The following is a 20,900-nucleotide window of genomic DNA, read 5'->3' as shown; positions in this document are numbered from 1 at the left end:
TTATAATCATCCATGCTGTCACAAAGGGTAAGAGATTCTTCTTCTTTTTTATAGCTACATGGTAGCCCATTGTGTAAATGTACCATAGCTTTTTTATCAACTCATCTACTGATGGGCACTTGGGCTGTTCCCAAAACTTAGCTATTGTAAATAACACTGCTATGAACATGGAGTGCATACATTCTTTCTGATGGGTGTTTCGGGATTTTTAGGATATATTCCCTGAAGTGTGATCACTGGGTCAGACAGCATCTGAGATATCTGTCATTTTTTAGAATGGCTCACTTCATATGCTTACACCTGGAATAGAGATGGCAGGTAGGACTTTATTTGGGGTAACAGTTCAATCAGCAAATCCTCTCTCAGTCTAAGTATGAAATTCATGATGTTTAACAACCCATTGTCATATTTTTGAGGACTAAAGTTATTTCTTTTAATGAGGCTGATCATCTTTAAATTCTTACTTATTGCCATTGAACATCTATCTGTGCAGTTTTCTTAATTTAGTTTGTTGCCCAATATGCTGTCTTTCAATTTTCTTTCCATATCAAAAGCTGAAATAAACAATAAACTTTAAAGTGTTTAGAGGCAAAGACAAGATCTATGCAATTCTCACTTAATTTTCACCCGCCATTATATTTCTACCTAATAGATTTTATTTGATGACACATCAATTTTTGTTTAATGGAAGGCAGTACAAGGTATATGTTAAAAACATGATCATTAGCAGTGAAAAGATCTGGGTTTAAATCTGGGTTCCATCTTCCACTAACCCTGCCACCTTGGGCAAATTACTTAATCTCTTAATCTTTTAAAGGAGTGTAGTAGTAGTCCATGTCTCATACAATTATTTTAATAATTAATTGAGTTAAAGTATGGAAAGTATTAGCACAGTGATTGGCTTACATAGAGAAAATATTTAGTAAGTGAGAAAAATAGTGTGCATACAAGTGAGAATGGGGAAAAGACAATGATTCTAGAGTGACATACAGTATCATTTGGCAATCTAACTACCAGAAAGTGATGTTTACTCTTCTCTTGGCCATCCCATAACTTGAATACTGTGATGTAAAATTAACAACTTAAATACTGTGATATAAAGTCAATAATATATTTTATGTTACATGACGAGGGGACAAGAGAGGAAAATAAAACAAAGATATCTGATACACACACAAATATATTTATAACAAAATAAAATAAGAAAGAAATACTCATTATAAAAAAAGAAAGAAAGTGAACATTTCAACATATTTACAGAGAAGAGTTAAGACAGGCATGTTTTCAAAAGTGCTTGTGTTGTCCTCCAAATACTGTCTGTGGGGATTGCCATTATAATAAGTGGCTTCATTCTATGGTACATATCTTAGATTTGATACATAAATATTGGCTTGCTTTTCAGTCTTCACAAGTATACCCCCTAGACCAGGGCTAAATCTTCTATTTATATACAACATTTAGTGGAGTGTCTAACACAGAGTAAGTGCTCAAGGCAAGTTAAATTAAAAAAATCTTTAACTCGCAGTCTAGTAGCACAAAATACAAATACAGCACATACTTTAAAAATGCACAATGATACCTGTTAGGTGTGTGTTTGGGTGCGTGCGCATGTGCACATACGTAAATTAGTGTAAAACAAAGACAACTCAAGGTGTAACTAACACATCTTTGAAACAAGAGTTACATCTCACAAGTGTTAGTTTGAAGTCTTCTTTCAGATGTAGGCATAATTCAGATTAGATCTTTCTAAACAGGTCTACTTTCACAAAAGAAATTTGTTGGGCTTATTTTTAGCTAGAAACAAGCCATCGGAGACGTTCCCATTGTAGCTTGTTAAAAGAATCATTAGGAGAGACTGTCTACATGGCCAGGTTCATGAAGGCTTTCTCACATTACTTGTCTATATGACTGAAGGACAGACACCATTAATTTTGAAACAATCACTTTCAAATTTAACGGACAATTTTCTCTTCTCTCCCTTAGCAACTATAGGGGAATATATTACAGTTTCTATGATTCATTGTAACATAATCTGAGATGTTTCTTGATTGAAATTAGACAGTTAGGTCACACATTTTGTTTTCCATTATCTTCTGAGTCTGAATGGAACAAGTCTGAAATTGAGGCATGTAAGATACAAAAGTCTTCTGACCAGAAGTTCCTAAGTTGAAATTATTTTCTACAAGGTGTGAGCAACTGTCCTGGAGGATTCTGATGTCAGTGAATAAACAGTGGGCGGGGAATGGACACAACACCCCTGACTCATCTGTCAGAAAGACACTACTCTCTTTTTTCATTGAGGTGACCCCTAAATAATAGACAGACTTTTCATCATTATTTTCTTCAGAGAAATTTCCTTCAAGGGTCAAAAGTTTATCCAATTCTTCTGAGAATGTAAGGTGTGGTGAAATTATGTTGGGGTGCTGATCTGATAACATAAAAAACGTCTGTGTTTCTATCTCCCAGGAGCTATTAGATAAGGAATCCTTTGATGGAGAATTTTTGCTAGAGAAGCATTTGCTGACTGAGCTATTGATAAGCCCTTGCTCATCATCAATTGCACTTGACTTAGAGTTGCAGAGCAGGGTGGCATATTTCACAGAGGGTTGTCTCCTGCCTTCATCCTCACAGGTTATCTTGGTGCTCCCTGCCTCTGAGAAGCTAGCACTATTGCGTTGGTCATTAATACAAATGGAACCCTTTTCAAGATCTGCAGTTGCCAAAAGTAGAGGAACCAAAGCAGTCTGCACCTTCTCATCTTTATTTTTCCACGATGTATCAACACTGATATCTTCTGAAATGGTTTCAGGCTCCAAAAGAAGAGGACCAAATGTCACTGATTCTGTATGCTTGATAAAAAGATGCTCAAACGTTTCTGGCTAAAAGAAAAGACACATTTTAATGTTTAATTGTATTATTATCTTTTTTTTCCGCTTCATTATGACATCCTTGCAGAAATGGAAGTGTGAAAGATTAATGCTAAAGGACATAAGTCAACCAAAATTTAACTAGTTTGGGACTGAAACAGATATATGAAAAATCAGAAAGGAAAAGCAGTAGATAATGTTTAAAAATACGATGAGACTGATTTAGGTTTGAGTCCTATTTCTGTGGCCATGGGCAAGTACATTAATCTTTCTGCCTTACATTTCATTTTCTTCATCTGTAAAAATATGTTCAATACTTACTTCATGGCATTGTGGTGAGGAATAAATTAAATAGTATCTGAAAGTGCTTAGCTCTCAAGGAAGACTGATTTTTGTAATTAGAAAGTGCTACAATCTGAAGAGTTCCTAACATTTCGTAACAAATTAGATTTCCACAAACTGAAAATGTAAACCTCAACTAAAAAAAGTAAATAGAAATAAAATCAAATGAGCACAAAACGTGATGTGAGATATGATGTGAAGGTAAAATATTTGTGATTGCTAAGAACTTATCTGCCTTATATCCTACTGAGCATCTGTTTAAGATATCAGAAAATAAGAACTAAGAAGGTGAAAAAAATGATCACAGACTTTTAAATTACTATTCCTTATTAATGACTTCATATAAAAAAACATGCTATGGGACATGTGAAATGAAGACAAAGACACAAAGCAAATGCATATCATATATTTTATAAGAACGGTGGTTACAGCAAAAGAAAAATCCTCTCAAGCATAACACATCAAGAATATGTGTGCAAAAAACACAACTCATACCACGTGAACATACTGAAAAAATAAATGCAAAATAAAGAATATTGTGGACACATCACATTGAAAAATTAACACAACTAAATGAAGTGCTATAGAAAATATGTGCAATTTGTATATCATACAAATAAGTGAACTTTTGAATATTATAAATTTTAAACTAATAAAGTGAATTCAGATTTGTTGCCTGAATTCATAGTGGCAAATCTATTCCATATAAAAACATAGTTCATTTAGCAAAGTTTTGAACTGAACTGAAATATATTGGTAATTATAACCATAAAAGAATAAATATACCAAACAGTAAATATAATAATAATGGAATAGGCTTATAAAGATATTAAAATACTGCATAATGACAAATACCATGTTAACATAACCTTTCCATTATTCTATAAACATAATATAGTAAGAGGAACTGTTTCTGTGCCTATTTTCATTCTGACAGAAATCTATACTTAGATTTATTATTTCCTTCAAATATTTGCTTGTTCATTTTGTTTTTTCTTAAGGCTACTACTATATATGTTTTGAATTTCTTAAAATTTTAAATAACTTAGAAATTAAGATCACCAAATAAAGGAATTACATACTATCAGTGTGAAAACAAAAAATACACAACATAGCCCATGGAATGCAGTCTAACTCACATTTGTTTTTCAAATGACATGTTTGGCATATTCAATGCCCTCTAGGACTTCATAACTGGTAACTAAAAACTGACCCCATGTCTATGATTGCATTCATTTTAGATGGAAGACTTCACTAATAAATAATTAGAAATCATACACTCATATATTATTGAAGTGTATAAAGGGGTCACAAACCTTTATTAAAACTATGCTTACTCAAAAGCATCTAAATTACTGAATGCATCTAAATTTTTGAGGTTTTTAGAAGAGTCTGGGAACATATTATATGTTCAGCTGGTGGGAAATAAAGAATGTCTTTTCTTAATTTCACTCAGATTTTACATTCCAATGACATCTATTTAAAGTCGATGAAGGGGAAAAAGGATACCATTCTCCTCATTGTTTAGTTTTATGTTTTTTACATTCAAATAAAACTATGAATGAAATCTAAATTTAAGTGATCCATGTATAGCCTAAATTTGAATTTTTTTTTTTGGTTCATCAAACAAAGACTTTGGTTCATTTTTAATGTGAGCAACAGAACACAGTCTGCTAAGTTCATAGAAACAGCAGGTGGTCTTTTTCAGGGAGAAACGTCCTGTCCTCACCATGAAATATTTGTAAAAGCTCCAAAGAGTCTTCCTTCTTGTACCACTGTGCACTCCCTTGCCTGCCAGAAGCTTTGGGAGGTTCGGTGTAAATATATTAAATTCAAGCAAAAATTTTACGAGGAGGCTGAATTGGAAGCTAATGTATTTTCTGGTCAATCTGATCTTGCTATGCCAGGTCATGCTGATATGAACTGTAACTTGCAGAGGCCTGTGACCAGCACAAACTGTAACTTCTGGCTTTTTTGAAATGAAATGAAGTTAGCACTTGACCATTTTCAAGACTATAGAAAATGAAAACTCCCAGGTTGACCACATGGAAGTGTCTATAAAAGAATACAAGATGGAAAAATTTGTACATAAAAGTATAAACTAAATACGTTTACTTCATCTGTCATTAGAGTCAGTATATCTGCAAAACTACGTGCCAGAAGCTGCTGTTTTTATCTACTGACAACATTGTTTACTCTATATTTGATGATACCTAATAGATATGTAATAAGAACAACAGTTAGAATTTTTCAATGTTTCATGACCAAATGATCAATCAAAAGCCAGATATCATGAACACTGCTTTTTAAACTTCAGATGACCTGAAAAGTAATCATACATCCAAACTGAACTGGACTCAGACCTTTATCTCCATCCCAAATTTACCCATCTGTTTTTAGTTCTAAATCAACAGATCCATCATAGTTTAGTTCTTAATAGTTCAACCAAATTTTATTTTTAGATTTTCTCCCCTTCTTCAAAATGTAAAAATCTTCTAATACTCTATAGAATGTTGGAAAGTTGGTACATTGGGTTCATCTGCAGTGATCATGATTAGACTTCAAAGAATGTCCGTACTCTGTTCAGATAAAATAAAACAAAATAAGAAAGAAAAATAAAAAAATTACTCAGAAAACAAACTATAAAAGATTTCAAACATTTTCTGTGAGGCATGGTTTCTGGACTGTACATTCTTGTGTTATATAACAGTGCATCTTTTTAGAAAAGGGTAAAATTTTGAACTAAGGTGTCTTCTCTCACTTTCTTAATATCACACTCGTGGACAGTCTTAATTACCTCAGCAAAGGAAAAACTATAGAGGAATAACAAAATAAGTAAAAGGAGAGAAAAGAAAAGAAAAGAAAAGGGTGTAAGAAACAAAAGTAATATTAGATAGTTTGGAACAAGAAAACAAAATAGAGCAGTGAAAACAAAAATTTAAATGTTAAGAGAAAGAAGGACTAAAAGAGTGAAAAATAGAATCATAATCATAATTGTTAACCTAGAAAAAAGATCTAAGAAATCATCTGTACAACTATTCAACTACATATATAGCTATATACCACTGTTCAACTATATATACAAGTATGTACAACTATTCCGCTAAATATATAGCACTATATACAACTGTTCAACTACAGATCCTACTATATACAACTACTCAAGTATATATACAACTAGTTCTATACAACTATTTAAATGAATACACAGTAGCGAAATACAACTATTCAACTAAATATACAACTATATAGAGCTATTCAATCATATATATAACTATATACAACTATCCTATATAATAAAAGGCTAATATGCAAATAGACCAAACGGCGGAATAACCAGAACAACCGAACAACAGGTTGCTATGACGTGCGCTGACCACCAGGGGGCATGTATGGAACATAGCGGGTGTTGGGCATGGCAACACGGTGGAGCAGGTGAGCGGGGCGCCAGACCAAGGCGGGGCGCTGGTCGCTGTCATTGGGGCAAGCCTCTGGTGGTTACTAAAATTTCTTTGCTCCCATGCATGCCGCAGTCCTACCCAGTTCTCACACCCGCTGCCGGCGCTGGAGCCACTGCTCTCACCCACTGCCAGTGCCGGCTCTGCTCGCACCCACAACCGGCGCCTGAGCATCGCTCACACCCGCTGTCAGTGCCTGGTGCTGGTCACAATCACTCGGTGCCATCAGTGGGGGCACGGAGGATGGGCTGAGACCCGTCCCTGTGCCCACCACAGCCTCACGGCCCACAGTTCTTTTCAAGGTGCATGAATTCGTGCACTGGGCCCCTAGTTTAACTATATACAGTTATTCAACCATATATAGATGTGCAGCTATATACATCTATTCAACTAAATATACAACAGCTATGTACAACTATTCAACTATATATATATAACTACATGAACTATTCAATCACATACCCAGCTATATACAACTATTCCACTAATAATATAGCAGTTATATACAACTATTTGACTCTATATACAACTACTAGAGGCCTGGTGCACAAAATTCATGCACTTGTGGGGTCCCTGGGCCTGGCCAGCGTTCAGGGCCGATAGGGGCCTTCTAGCTGCCAGCTGGGGCCTTCCTTCCCTGGCTGCCAGGTGCTGACTGAGGCCTTCCTTTGTTCCACGCCACCCCATGGTGGTCACCACACGTCATAGCAAGTGATCGAACTCCCGGTCTCCGGTCGAACTCCCAAGGAGAAACTTTGCATATTAGCCTTTTTTTAAAAAAATATATTTTATTGATTTTTTATAGAGAGGAAGGGAGAGGGATAGAGAGTTAGAAACATCGATGAGAGAGAAACATCGACCAGCTGCCTCCTGCACACTCCCACTGACTGAGGCCTTCCTTTGTTCCACGCCACCCCATGGTGGTCACCACACGTCATAGCAAGTGATCGAACTCCCGGTCTCCACTGAGCCAAACCGGTTTGGCTGCATATTAGCCTTTAATATATAGAGATATACAACTATATACAACTATTCAACTATATATACAGCTCTTCAACCTAATATACAGCAGCTATGTACAACTATGCAATGGCATGTAAAACTACATACAACTATTCCCCTCCCCCAAAGAAAAAGAGAGAAAGAAATCATCTGCTCCACGTGTCTCCCCTTTTTTAGACAAAACAATTGAGGCTTAAAGTTGCACAGCTATTTAGAGCAGCAAGGACCCTAAGTCAGTTTTTTTCCAGTCCAACAATCTTTCTGTAGCACAATGGGAGATGACAAGATATCCCAAACACAAACTGTCAGGAGGACATGTTCTTTGTTTTGCTTTTTCTACTTGCTGTGATAGATCTGAGCTCATTAATTCTTACTCTCTTCTGGATACTTATAAACCAAGGGCATATGCATAAATATGAAGAAGAACAAGAAAATAAACAAAACTGAAGTCATATTTTAGGGAATGGAATACACACTTCTAAGCCCAGTAACATGCACTTCTAAATAGAACTTCTAACTCAAAACTGCACTAGCTCTTCCACACTTGTGCAAGTCCTGCTAGCAATGTCAGGATGCTCTGCCTCAGATCTGTGAGGATGGTGCTTTTCCATGGGCGACTGGGTTTCTTCTTTGGAGGTCTAGAGTAGGCTAAGGAATCTAAAATAATCTTCGAATCACAGGGAAAAATCCACTTTGCTTTAGCTTTAACACTCCAAAAGGTTGTTAAGTGGAGCACACTCTTATGAAAATGGACATAAATGTAGACAACCAATGAGCGGAGTTAGATTTTAAAAATACAGATGATTTGGAATTAGAGAAAGAAAACCATAGAGTAGGCAAAAATGCTAAAGAAAGGATAAAAAATCATTAAAGTCTTTTAAACACTGTAAAATTTGAATTAGAAGACTAATTCAATCTTTTGTCTAATATTCTGACTTTTATTTTTCTTTTAAAAATTATTTATTGAATTTATTGGGGTGACATTAGTTAATAAAATTATATAGGTTTCAGGTATACAATTTATAATACCTAATCTGTATAATGCATTGTGTGTTTTAATATTCTGATTTTTAAAGCATTAAGAAAAATGGTGTAGCCCTGACCGGTTTGGCTCAGTGGATAGAGCATCGGCCTGGGGACTGAAGGGTCCCAGGTTTGATTCTGGTCAAGGGCATGTACCTTGGTTGCGGGCACATCCCCAATAGGGAGTGTGTAGGAGGCAGCTGATGGATGTTTCTCTCTCATCGATGTTTCTAACTCTCTATCCCTCTCCCTTCCTCTCTGTAAAAAAATCAATAAAATATATTTTTAAAAAATGGTGTAGAGAAGTAACCTCATTCAAGATGGAAGATTGAGCATATATGTTTCTCTCTCATCTCTGTAGAGACTCTGTTAGAATGAAAATACATGAGTAAATCAAATGCATACCCACAACAAAGATAATCTGAGAAGGCTAAGAAAGAATCAGCTTTGTAATCCATCTTTTAAAAATGGAAAATGACTGAATGACTATAGACCAAAGATAATGAGCAAAGAAAGCTGCAGACCAGAACATCTCCAGAGAGGGCTGTAGCTGGAGAGAAAGCCAGTTTGCCCAGTTGGAGATGGTGCATGAAGAAATAAGTGGCAGCTAAAAATACAGGAAGAAATGAGAGCTGAGGCAGGAAACTGAAAACTCTGCCCAGGGAATGGTCTCTTCTGCTTCTCTGCTGCACATCAAGAGCTTTCGTATTAGAACTACCCTCCACACCCAACTTGGGTTTTTGTTTTAAAAGTAATAATAAGCTAACTCAGCATCATGGGTGGGTATATCTTTCCTCATCTGTCTACCCACGTAGGGCAACAATCCCTGTCTATATGCCTCGGGCTCCCAGTCAGCCTGTCTACTGTTTCACTCTTAAACAAGAAAGGAAAACAAAAGATTATTATCAGATATTTGGGGAAGTGAGATAAAGAAAAGGCAAGGCCAAGAAAAACAAAGGAAAGACATGATCCTAATAAAAACAGAGAATTCAGGGAGTAGAAGAAAAGAATTTTTAAAACAAATGATCCTCTAATTGATATTTCTAATAAGATTTAACAAAACATTGCATGCATAAAACTAGGACAGAATACTCTTAAAAAGAATATTTGGAAACTTACAAATATAATAGTAAATAAAGTTCAACTGAAACACTGGAAAAATAAGTTATGGAAAGGTCTCAAATGTAAGACAAAAACACAAAGAACAGAGAAAATATAATGAAATATAGAATGAAATATAATGATATAGAGAGAGAATCTAAAATCCAATGAATACAGACTCTAGAAAGAGAAAATCAAAGAAATAAGAGAAGAGTAAATTGTCAAAGAAATAAGAATTTCTTAGAGTTGACTAGAGACAGAATTGAAAGTATTTTCTAATGATGACCAAGTTAAATGAAAAAAGACCCTTCCTATAAAGTACAGAATAGGGAATATAGTCTATAATTTATAATAATAAGAGCATCATATGCTAATTAGACCAGATGTCCTTCTGGACATTCTTCCAGATGACCTTCCAGACGAAGCCGGGGCTGTGAGGGAAGCCCGGGTCCCAGGTGCCAGAGGGAAGTCGGTGCCGGCAGCTGGGGGAAGGAAGGCCGGCTCTTGCACAAATTTTGTGCATTGGGCCTCTAGTGTTATAGTAACTATGTATGGTTCCAGTTGAGTTCTGGAAATATAGGGGTGATCATTTTGTGGAGTATATGATTGTCTGACCACTATGCTGAACACCTGAAAGTAATATAGAATGATACTAAATGTAAACTGTAATTAAAAAATAAAATTGAAGAAAAGAACTTTCCTAGACCAATCACTTACATTTTTGTTTTCTTTTGTGTTAGAATTGAATATACCACAATTTGCCTGTCCATTTTTCATTTGAGGGACATTTGAGTTGTTTCCACATTTTGGCTATTATCCTATATAATAAAACCCTAATATGCAAATTGACTGAATGGTGGAATGACTGGTTGCTATGATATTGCACTAACCACCAAGGGGCTGACACTCAATGCAGGAGCTGCTCCCTGGTGGTCAGTGCACTCCCCCTGTGGAAGTGCCACTCAGCTAGAAGCCGGGCTCACGGCTGGCGAGCCACTCCCACCTCCACTGCAGGCTGGTGGTAAGGAGCAAGGGGTCCCAGACTGTGAGAGGGATGTCTGATTGCTGGCTTATGCCCGCTCCCCCTGGGCCTAAGCTGGCAGGCGGACATCCCCCGAGTGGTCCCAGACTGCAAGAGGGTGCAGACTAGGCTGAGGGACCCCTCTCCAGTGCATGAATTTCATGCACTGAGCCTCTAGTAAATTATAAATAATGCTGCTATGAACCTTCATGTACAAGTTTTTGTGTGAATATATTTGATTTTTATTGGATATATATGTAGGAGTGGAGTTGTTGGGTCATATGGTAATTCAATGCTTAACTATTGAACTGTCAGATCATTTTCCAAAAGGGCTGCACCATGTTACATTCCCATAGGCAGTGTATAAAAGTTCCAATTTCTCTACATTCTCACCAATACTATTATGTGTTTTATATTCTAGCCACCCTAGCTAATGTAAAGTGGTATCTTGTGTTTCAGATTTATTTTACCTAATGCCCAATAATGTTGAGCATCTTTCCATTTGCTTATTGGCCACTTGGAGAAATGTCTGTTCAGATCTGTTGCCCATTTTTTATTTCATTAAAATATGCATAACATAAAATTTACCCTTTAACTATATTTAAGTATACAATTTAGTGGCACTAAGTATATTAAGCAATTAATTGTTAATATGGGGTTGATGGCAAGATAATCAGTTTGAGTCACGTGAACCTCTGTTTGCACCGAGGCTTTTACATGCATGGCTGGATAGATCAAGACAAACTGAATCACTCTCAGCTTCAGTTTTCTCATCAGAAAATATGATGCAATTAGGCCAATGAGAGAATTAAATAAAGTAATGTGAATATAAAAGCAAAGAGCAGTTAGCACATTTACCTGGTACTCTTAGGTAATATAACATGATTTACACTGTATTATTTTTCCCTAAAAAGTAAATTTTAGTTATTTAGGAGATTAAAGCAATGAGATTAAAAAGTAACTAAATTTTAGAAGATTTTTATTGTTAGTAATATATTTGAAATTATATTCTTTTCCACTCCAAATATGCTATATTTCAAAATCTGAGTTATTTCTAATTGTGTTATTTGTATAGCTATTAAGCCCTGGTAATAAACTAAGCATCTTGAGGGCTAGTTTTGCTTAAAGAATAGCTTATAAAATTATGAAATTAAATATTTGCAGAGGTTTTAAAAAAAACCATCTTACATAAGTATAAGTTTAATTTTGATAACTGAATTTTTCAAATTACAGTGTATAATCATGGGATTATTTATATTGTTTTTATTTGATTTAAATAATTATGGAAATAATTATAGGTATTAAAAATACTGATTCCAGCCCTTTGCCTAAGGACAATGAATTTATACTAAAACCCGTTCTCCATCAGATTTGATTCTTAATATTCTAATATTTATTTTATTACATAGTACTGTGATACATAAGAGATATGCATATTATTAACTTTCATGTGATAAACCATCTATTGAATTTTGTATCCCCCAGTACTAAATCCTTATATCCTGCTACTCTTGGAAATATATAGTAGATTAAACAGACTCATATTCAAATGAATTGAATAAAAAAGAACTTTTAAACCTTAAAAATGTGTAAAGCTCTAGAAGGCATATGACATCTAAAATACAATCTTATATTTGGGGTTAAGAAAATTGAAAAAGGGACCTTTTGAAAATTAAGTCCTTGTGCCCAGGAACAATTCTTGGGGTTTGGAACATCATCCCAAAACAGCTTCTTCATTCTACAAAAGAAAAATAAGGCACTGGAATCACAGAAAAACATTCATATCAAAACTGTTAACAGTTAATGAATGTATAAACTAGAAATTAATCCCCCAGAGCTACGCCTTAGGAGGGGCAGATTCATTTTCACATGCTATCACAGGAAGATTTCCACCAATGAGCTGTCTAGACCAAAGTTAATAATCATCTATATATATTAAAGCCTAAGTGACATTTAGGACCTAATGACTGGAACAATTGGAACCACTCGTCGACCAGTCACTATGACCCACACTGACCACCAGGGGAAGATGCTCAATGCAGGAGCTGCCCCTGGTGGTCAGTTGCGCTCCCACAGCCAACCTCCCATAGCCTCCTCGCCACCCCAGCCGGCCAACCTGCCATGACCCCTCCCCCTGATGGGCCAACCTCCCACCACCCCCCCAGGCTGGCCAAACTCCCGCGGCTCCTCCACCTGCCCGGCCAGCCTCCCAATAGGCCTCGATCGCCAGCCAGGCCAAGGGACCCCACCTGTGCATGAATTCGTGCACAGGGCCTCTAGTTATAATAATAAAAATAGTAAACACTTATAGAAAACTGTGTGCCAGGCACTTTGGATTTTTCTCAGAGAAAATAAAATATTAAAAATGGTCATCAAGTGAGTTTCAGAAACAAGTCTACTCGATATGGCCCCATCAGCTCACTTGACCAAAAGATAAATTCTGATTCTAAAATGGACTCTCCCTCTTTTGTGCTAAAAGACAAAAGTTTCTGCAGAGATTCATTCTGTAAAACTCATTGGTCCAGACCTCTCAGCGCAAACCCACAAGAAATTCAAGGCCATTTGCCAAACCAGATTGACTAGAGCCAGCAGTGCTGATTTTTAAAAAGCAGAGTGCTTACTGGTTATAAGTGGACTGCCTGCTACAGGTAAATTTTCACCACTCAAAGTCCTCAACCCAAATTGCATGACTCTGAAAGCCATTTTGCCACCTCCAAGAACATACAGCCTAGGCTTTCCTATAATAGGCTTGTTATTTCCTGCTTGCATTTCAGAAAAGAAATCATTTTTTCCATGAAGTTTATGTTGTGCTAGCAAAACAGAATTTAGCTATCTGAAAATAGGCCTTTTCTTTTTATGCCATCTTAAAAATATTTAGGATATATTACTTCTGATTTATATTTTAAATCAAGGTTTAAATATGCTGAAGGTTCATACCTTTGATGTAATATCAGCAATGCTCCTAGCAACAAGGTTAATGAAGAAATAATTATTGGCACAATTACATATAGACCTGCATCCGCCTGGTGTTTTTCAATATCATCTGGAAAAGAAATGCAATTCACGCAATTCAGAAGCTTGAGGGAAAAAAATATCTTTCTGTATCAATAATTATAATAGACTTTTTCTTAATTTCATCCTAGATCTGTATGACCTCTAAAATATAAAAATAAAAAAGAGGAAGATAAAAGGATAGTTATGATCCCATTAATAAAATGATTATTATTGTGTTCACAATTATGCTTATTGTAATTTAGTGAAATATTGTTTTAAAAATTATTTGTGAATTCTCTCCCTCTGCTCCCTTTTAGATTATATGAGTCAAAGGACCAATTAAAGTTGTTATGATGACTCTGTCTGAGCATCTGCTTCTAAAGAAGCCAACCTACGACACCTGCCAATCTCTAGCTTGTTCAGTCCAGACACATTGACCTCCTTGCTGTTTCTTGAATCACCAAGCATGCTCACTCATCCGTACAAAGCACTCCTCTGTACTTCCTAGCCCTTGCTGAAATGGTCTTCCCCTTTGTGTTTGCAAAGCTCTACTCAAATATCATCTGCACAACGAAAAAGGCAAATGTTGGCCATTCTAACTACCACACCACATTTTAAGTCTATCCCTTCATCTTACTTCATGGCATCTGACATTATATTATACATGATTTGTTTATTGTCTCTCACTCCCATTGGAGTCCTGGAGGTTAGAGAATGGTGTTCACTGTTCAAGCCCCAGTGCTTAGAAGAATGCTCATTTGTTCAATAATTCATTAATGAATTCTTTCAATTATTTTCATTCTAAAACCAGGCAAAATGTGTCTCTCTTGAAACTTCATTATTGGTGTGCTTGGATGTGAAGACAATTTAAAAAGTAATAGTAAAATGTCAATATGCCAAATATGGTAAGATGAATCAGAAATATGAGAGGCCCAGTCTATGACAACCTCTCCAGTTTTATTTTCAGAGGAAAAATTATTTCCTTTAGAAGACTGATTAAAATTTATGGACTCACAAATATATGCTCCCAAACATATTCTTTGGGGAAGGTGCATTTATATACATTATATAAAAATGTTCAGAAAAATAATATGTTTCTAACTAGTCTTTATGAAGATGTATTTTATTGTGTAGCTGTGTATTTCCCTTTATTTTGTTTGCATCAACTTTTTGCCCAATTTGAGACTAAAAATTTTACTTACCAATATAAGAATTCAATACCGTGCCTGATAATTCTCTTTCTTACTACCACCTTGGAACCACACATCCTGACTGCATGTACCCTGGGACACATAAGATGCTGGACCCTTGCACTATTTTATCAGGAGAATAGCCAGATGGCAATATTACCACTACAAAGGAAACCATTCATGTGTATAAAAAGAAACTGAAAGTAAAAGTTTTACCTTGGGTAAAACTATTAATTATCTTCGGTTTCCCCACTCCTTCCATAAATATAGGGTAAAGACTGAATTGATACTTCTCAATTGGGATAAAATGATCTGAGGAAAAAAACATATTAAAGGGTCATTCTTACTGAATTCATATAAATGAGTGAAATCTATATAAAACATTTTTAAGTGACCCTCCTGTATTCCCAAACATAGAAATTAGTTGTTATTATGGATTGAAACTGATAATTAAAGGAATTTCAAAACAACCTAGGTACTCCAAATTCCCTTAATAATGACAATAATTTTACAAATAACAGTTTTAAAAATCTTACCCAGAGATAGGAAATGGCAATTTTTCAAAGACATGTTCCAGTGATAGCCACTTTGTTCAAGTTCGGGGTATATAAGTGTTGTATTTCCCTGTCCAGGACAGTATGCTCTACCTCTTCTCCTGTATCTCCAAGGTGAGCAATATTTCCTTTACATAGGAATTTAGCTACTTAGTTTTCCTACCCAAGGCAGCTAGAAGACCAAGTCTTGTGAAATCCTATATTAAAAAGATGGGGGTGGGAACCAGGAATCTCCTTGCAATATCCAAGAGTCTAGATTACTGAAGGAGGGCCATCTCTGTTGCAAAGCTCAAAATGAATCTATCAAGTGCTATTAAGATATAAAAATGATTTCACAAGAGATAAATCTCTTTGAAACCTAAAGTCCACATGATATAATGAAAAGCACAGAGAGTAACCACCTGGATAACAGTGGTAATGAAATGAATTTAGTTCTCTATCAAGAATTTGTTTCTATTTAGCCTAAGGCTAAATTCTAGGGTCTGAAATAAACATATAAGTCTTTGGGATGAGATTACATAACTAGAGGCCTGGTGCACAAATTTGTGCACTCTGTTGGGGGGTGGTATCTCAGCCTGAATTATGAGAGGGCACAGGCCAGGCCGAGGGACACTACTAGTGCACAATCAGGGCCAGGGAGAGACACAGGAGATTGGCCAGCCAGGGAGGGACCATGGGAGGGCTCTAGGGCGTGTCTGGCCCATCTTGCTCAGTCCCGATTGGCTGAATCCCAGCAGCAAGCTAACCTACTGGTCAGAGCATCTTCCCCCTGGAGGTCAGTGCATGTCATAGCAAGTGGTTGAGCAGCCTTAGCATATCATTAGCATATTACACTTTGATTGGTTGAATGGATGGCCGGACACTTAGCATATTAGGCTTTTATTATATAGGATAAGATCAGGGCAATCCTTGGCTTCTCTATACTTAAACCTAACTCAGAGTTGGAATGCTGTATTGTGCCCTTAAACTTTGTCATCACCTCCTGGGGCAACTGGTCTACTTTTGGGAGTTTGTGCTGGTTATGTCCCCAGGTCCTAGATCCTCAGACCTTCAGCATGGCACTTCCACTCATTGCGAGTGGAGTTATAAGTTGGCACACAATTCAAGAGAACAACTTGGCAGCATATATCAGAAGCCATTACAAATTGGTTTAAAGATAAAACTGAAAGCAACGAAAATAGTTCTCAAATAAATAAGCAGTTTAAGTAGATTTTGTAATAAAATGCAATATGATCATTAAAAATAATAGGTAAAGGGATAGGGGAGAAAATAGAAACATGTTTGTGATATACCAAAGGAACAAATCGGAAGGAGAGTGGTAAATGACATGGTATGATGACTACTGTGTAAAATATTTAAATGAAAAAGGATCAAATGAAATAGAATTAAATGTTTATGGTAAGGTGATAAAATTACAAGTATTCAGATGGTATTGTTATCTATATTTTTCAAGTTTTATTCAATTAACTGGCTCTATTAATTGAATTAGTAATTTGTAGTATCATACTAACCCATAAGAAAAACTTATTAAAGTATAGTAAACTTACCATGGATATAATACCTCTTAACAGACGAAGGGATTTTACGCCATTTAATTTCATTGTCTTCATTAAGAATTTTCCACTCAAGAATAAAATATATCAGATTGTAATCACTAAGTGATAGCATCCAGGAAAGAATCACACAACTACTATTTAAAGGATAAGCATTGAGTGACTGCACGATATTTACTGAGGAGAAAAGAAAAATATTTATTTTTAAAGTCAAAATTAATGAAAATCTCCTAATACCCTTGAAGAACATATAAGCTTCTGGAAAGGCAAGTGTGAGAAATTACTTGCATCCATATAATATGTCATACTATTACATATATTTATAATCCATATAACACATGTATACATGTAATTGTGCATATCAAGAGAGAGACAGAGGGAGAGAGGGAGAGAGAGAGAGAGAGAGAGAGAGAGAGAGAGAGAGAGAGAGAGATTGAGATTTACCTATGACCATCACTGGTCCAAAAGCATTAGATTTATTAGAATATTCTCACATTATAATATCATTTCAACCATGTTCTACCACATGAAAACCCCAGGACCATATACATAATCAGAATACCATCTAGTTTGCTATTTTTCAGACAAAGAAGAGATCAAGGTAAAACAGAGACTTTTAGATTCAGGGAACCACAGGTTTCTTGGAAGACCATTTAGAATGGAAGGAGTTTACAAAGATTAAATATTTAAAAGGGCACAGGTTTACTACCCTGTACGTTTTCAATTACCTTTGCTCATGGGCCATGAGAGCGTTAAATTAAAATTTGCAAAAGAGGCACCAATCGAATTGACAGCCAGAACTGTAACAGTATGTGTTTGCTCTGTCCATTGGAAAGTGAATTTGGTGTGGTTGCCCACATCTTCTGACCATGTTCCATTGCGGGCAGTGTGATGCTTTACTACATATCTTCTCACACGGCACAATGAATCATTTTTCATCAGGGGCTGGAGTAAACATAAAACTGGATTAGTTTAAGGGCTACAGTGCTCTTTACACCAACTGTGCTCACGGAACTCCTACTATACATTCCCACTGGGAGGCAGGGTCAGACCAGAGGCAGCACTGCCTATGTCCAGGCTGAGGTAGGAGGCGGTGGGGGAGGGGAGGGTCTGCCTCTGACCACAGGCTAGGTGAAGGTGTCAGGTGGGTATGGAGCATAGCAAAGTTATTTTCCCTCTTCTGGTTTTTTTTTTTCTCTTAATATTCAGAAAATAAATCATTGGAAGATAATGAAGTATGAATACAAAGTATTTCTACCAAAAAGTTTCACTCTAATTTTAAAGAAAAAAAAAAAAGACCGGTAGAGAAAAGCTGAAGAATGTTCATCATCATATATTAATCGCAGTAAAATTGTCACTCATTTTCCCTTCCCTTGATATGCTGCCACTTCAAGTAAAAGAGGATGTCAGAACAGTGTGCATGGCACCCCAGAATTTCAGTCCAAGGCTGAAAATAAATCATACCAGGTCACTGACAGTTCCAGTGTAAAATACAGATTTAGTCCAATTCCAGTCCTCCACTCTACAGAATACACCACTTCTCCCACCACCTTCACCTGCTTCAGGTAAGAATAAGTGCTGCCAATCCTTTGTAAACCCCAGAAAGCTTGACTCTACAACAGACTAGACCAGTGCTGCTCAATTCCTTTCTTTCTTTCTCTTTCCTTCCTTCCTTCCTTCCTTCCTTCCTTCCTTCCTTCCTTCCTTCCTTCCTTCCTTCCTTCCTTCTCTCTCTCTCTCTCTCTCTCTCTCTCTCTCTCTCTCTCTCTCTCTTTCTTTCTTTCTTTCTTTCTTTCTTTCTTTCTTTCTTTCTTTCGTCACTGAGGTTCCTATAAGTCAGATATCAGGAAAAAAACAAACACAAAAACACACAAGCACATACACATCTACCCCTACAGGGCCTGGAATAACCTGGGTGAGTGAGGAGTGAGATGCTTGCAGCAACCATTGCAAGAATGAAATGTCTGAAAAGTCATGCATATTTCACATTTCATTTTGTAAAATCCATGTCAGTTTTCATATACAAATATTTACTTTTGTAACCATCGATTAGAAATGATGATAAACTTCCTTACTTTTTGGTACTAGGAAGCTGCTCTAGACTCATCTTGTGGATTTCCTGCCCCGGTCCCAAACCAGCCATTTTCAAGGAACTTTAGTTCCTTTTATTGGAGAATGGTATTAGAAACAAATCTGAGCATGCTCCTTGTCACTCGAGTGCCGTTACTCGAGTGCAAATCAAGATAATATATGTGTGTATACTAATATTTATATCTATAAATACTTCTAAATGAATCCATCTGTAGCCATATTAAGCTAAACAGAAGCTCATACTGATGTCTCCAACTCTAAGCCCTCACCACACGGATCATTCTGGTCTTCTGCCCCTAGATTCTCTATAACCAATCCAACAATGAGACATCTGGGTCCCACCATCCACACCCATTTCCTTGATTATTCAATTCCAGTTTACATGTATAGTAGTATAATTGTTAACCCATAATAATTAACATTATCAAATAGAACCCAGTGCATAATGCCACTTCTTTTGCCTTAGTTTTAAAAATCCATGCATTTACAAAGTTACTTAGGCCTGCACTTTTTTCTCCCACCTCCTTCAGTGAGGTTTTGCATACACTTGTAATACAGTTAGATTCTTTTGTCCAAGTCTGGATTCCATCCCGGGATCCTCCAACCCACTAAGGGATTTATTTTTAATTTGCATACATTAAGGGTGGCTCTCTATGGGTTTTGACTAATGCATATGTACTGACATACTATGTACCCACCATGGCAATCTACAGAATAGTTGAACCACCATAAAAAAATCCCTTGTGCTTTACCTATTCAAACTTTTCGTCATCAGCCAAACCCCTAGAAACCACCAATATTTCTATCTTCTCTACAGTTATGCCTTTTTCAGAATGTCATGTATGTGGAATCATTATGTAGTCCTTTCAGATGGGCTTCTACCACTTAGCTACATGCATTTAAGATTCATCCACATCTTTTTGTGGCTTTATAGAAATTTCTTTTTATCACTGAATAACATGCCACTGGATGGAAGTACCATAGTTTGTTTAGCTATTCATCTATAGAAGGATATCTTGGTTGCTTCCAGTTTGAAGTGATTATGAATAAAGCTACTATGAACATGTATGTGCAAATTATTATGTGAAGACAACTTTTCAAATCAGTTGGGTAAATAGCTAATAGTATGATGCTGGATCATATGGTAACACTATGTTTAACTTTGTAAGAAACTACCAAACTATCTTCCATTTTGTAGTCCCACCAGCAAAAAATAAAACTTCCTGTTGCCTTGCATATTTGCAAGCAATTTATTGTCCATTGTTGTTGTTTTTTTATTTTAACCATTCTAAGAAGTATGTAGTGGTATCTCTACACACTTGTTGTTGGAATTTGTAATTCCCTAATGGCAGATAATGTTTGCTGTGGACTAAATGTTTGTGTTTCCCCAAAATTGTGACAAAAAAATAATCCATTCACTTGGGATACAAAATTCATACAGTAGAGAGAATGTTTTGAAAATTGTTAGGCTGAATATCCACTGTTGATGGAAATATCCAGTTTATATGTCACCATGCAACAAGAATATCTCTTGTTTTAGATGTCCTTGAGGTATGTGGAGAAGGCATTTACTTTGTTTAGGATTAAATATAAATAGAATTCTTGGACTTGAAGGAACATTAGATGTCATCTGGTGCAATCCTACTTTTATAGATTAGGCTAAAGAGTTCAGGTGACTTTGCCAAAATAGAACTGACATAACTA

General features: G+C 36.2%; 1 protein-coding gene across 2 annotated transcripts in view; it reads right to left on the bottom strand.

Moving 5' to 3' along the window:
• Positions 1–1,517: 1,517 nt before the first annotated feature.
• The window catches only part of LEPR (leptin receptor), an 83,778-nt gene continuing 64,395 nt past the window's right edge, over positions 1,518–20,900 (bottom strand). Inside the window, exons 14-19 of one of the 2 annotated variants that reach the window (XM_014456752.2) lie at positions 17,834–18,050; positions 17,100–17,282; positions 15,215–15,310; positions 13,752–13,857; positions 12,477–12,552; positions 1,518–2,879 (exon numbers count right to left, since the gene is read on the bottom strand). In XM_014456752.2, coding sequence (XP_014312238.1) covers positions 2,055–2,879; positions 12,477–12,552; positions 13,752–13,857; positions 15,215–15,310; positions 17,100–17,282; positions 17,834–18,050 — 1,503 coding nt within the window. In that variant the 3' untranslated portion in view covers positions 1,518–2,054. Of the gene's footprint in view, positions 2,880–3,604; positions 5,789–12,476; positions 12,553–13,751; positions 13,858–15,214; positions 15,311–17,099; positions 17,283–17,833; positions 18,051–20,900 lie in introns of those variants that run through there. The other variant, XM_006089782.3, reaches the window with a different exon arrangement.

This window comes from Myotis lucifugus, unplaced genomic scaffold (genome assembly GCF_000147115.1).
Source record: "Myotis lucifugus unplaced genomic scaffold, Myoluc2.0 scaffold_63, whole genome shotgun sequence".
NCBI lineage: Eukaryota > Metazoa > Chordata > Mammalia > Chiroptera > Vespertilionidae > Myotis > Myotis lucifugus.
Note: the sequence above shows the minus strand (reverse complement) of the source record. Positions and strands in the feature narration are given on the sequence as shown.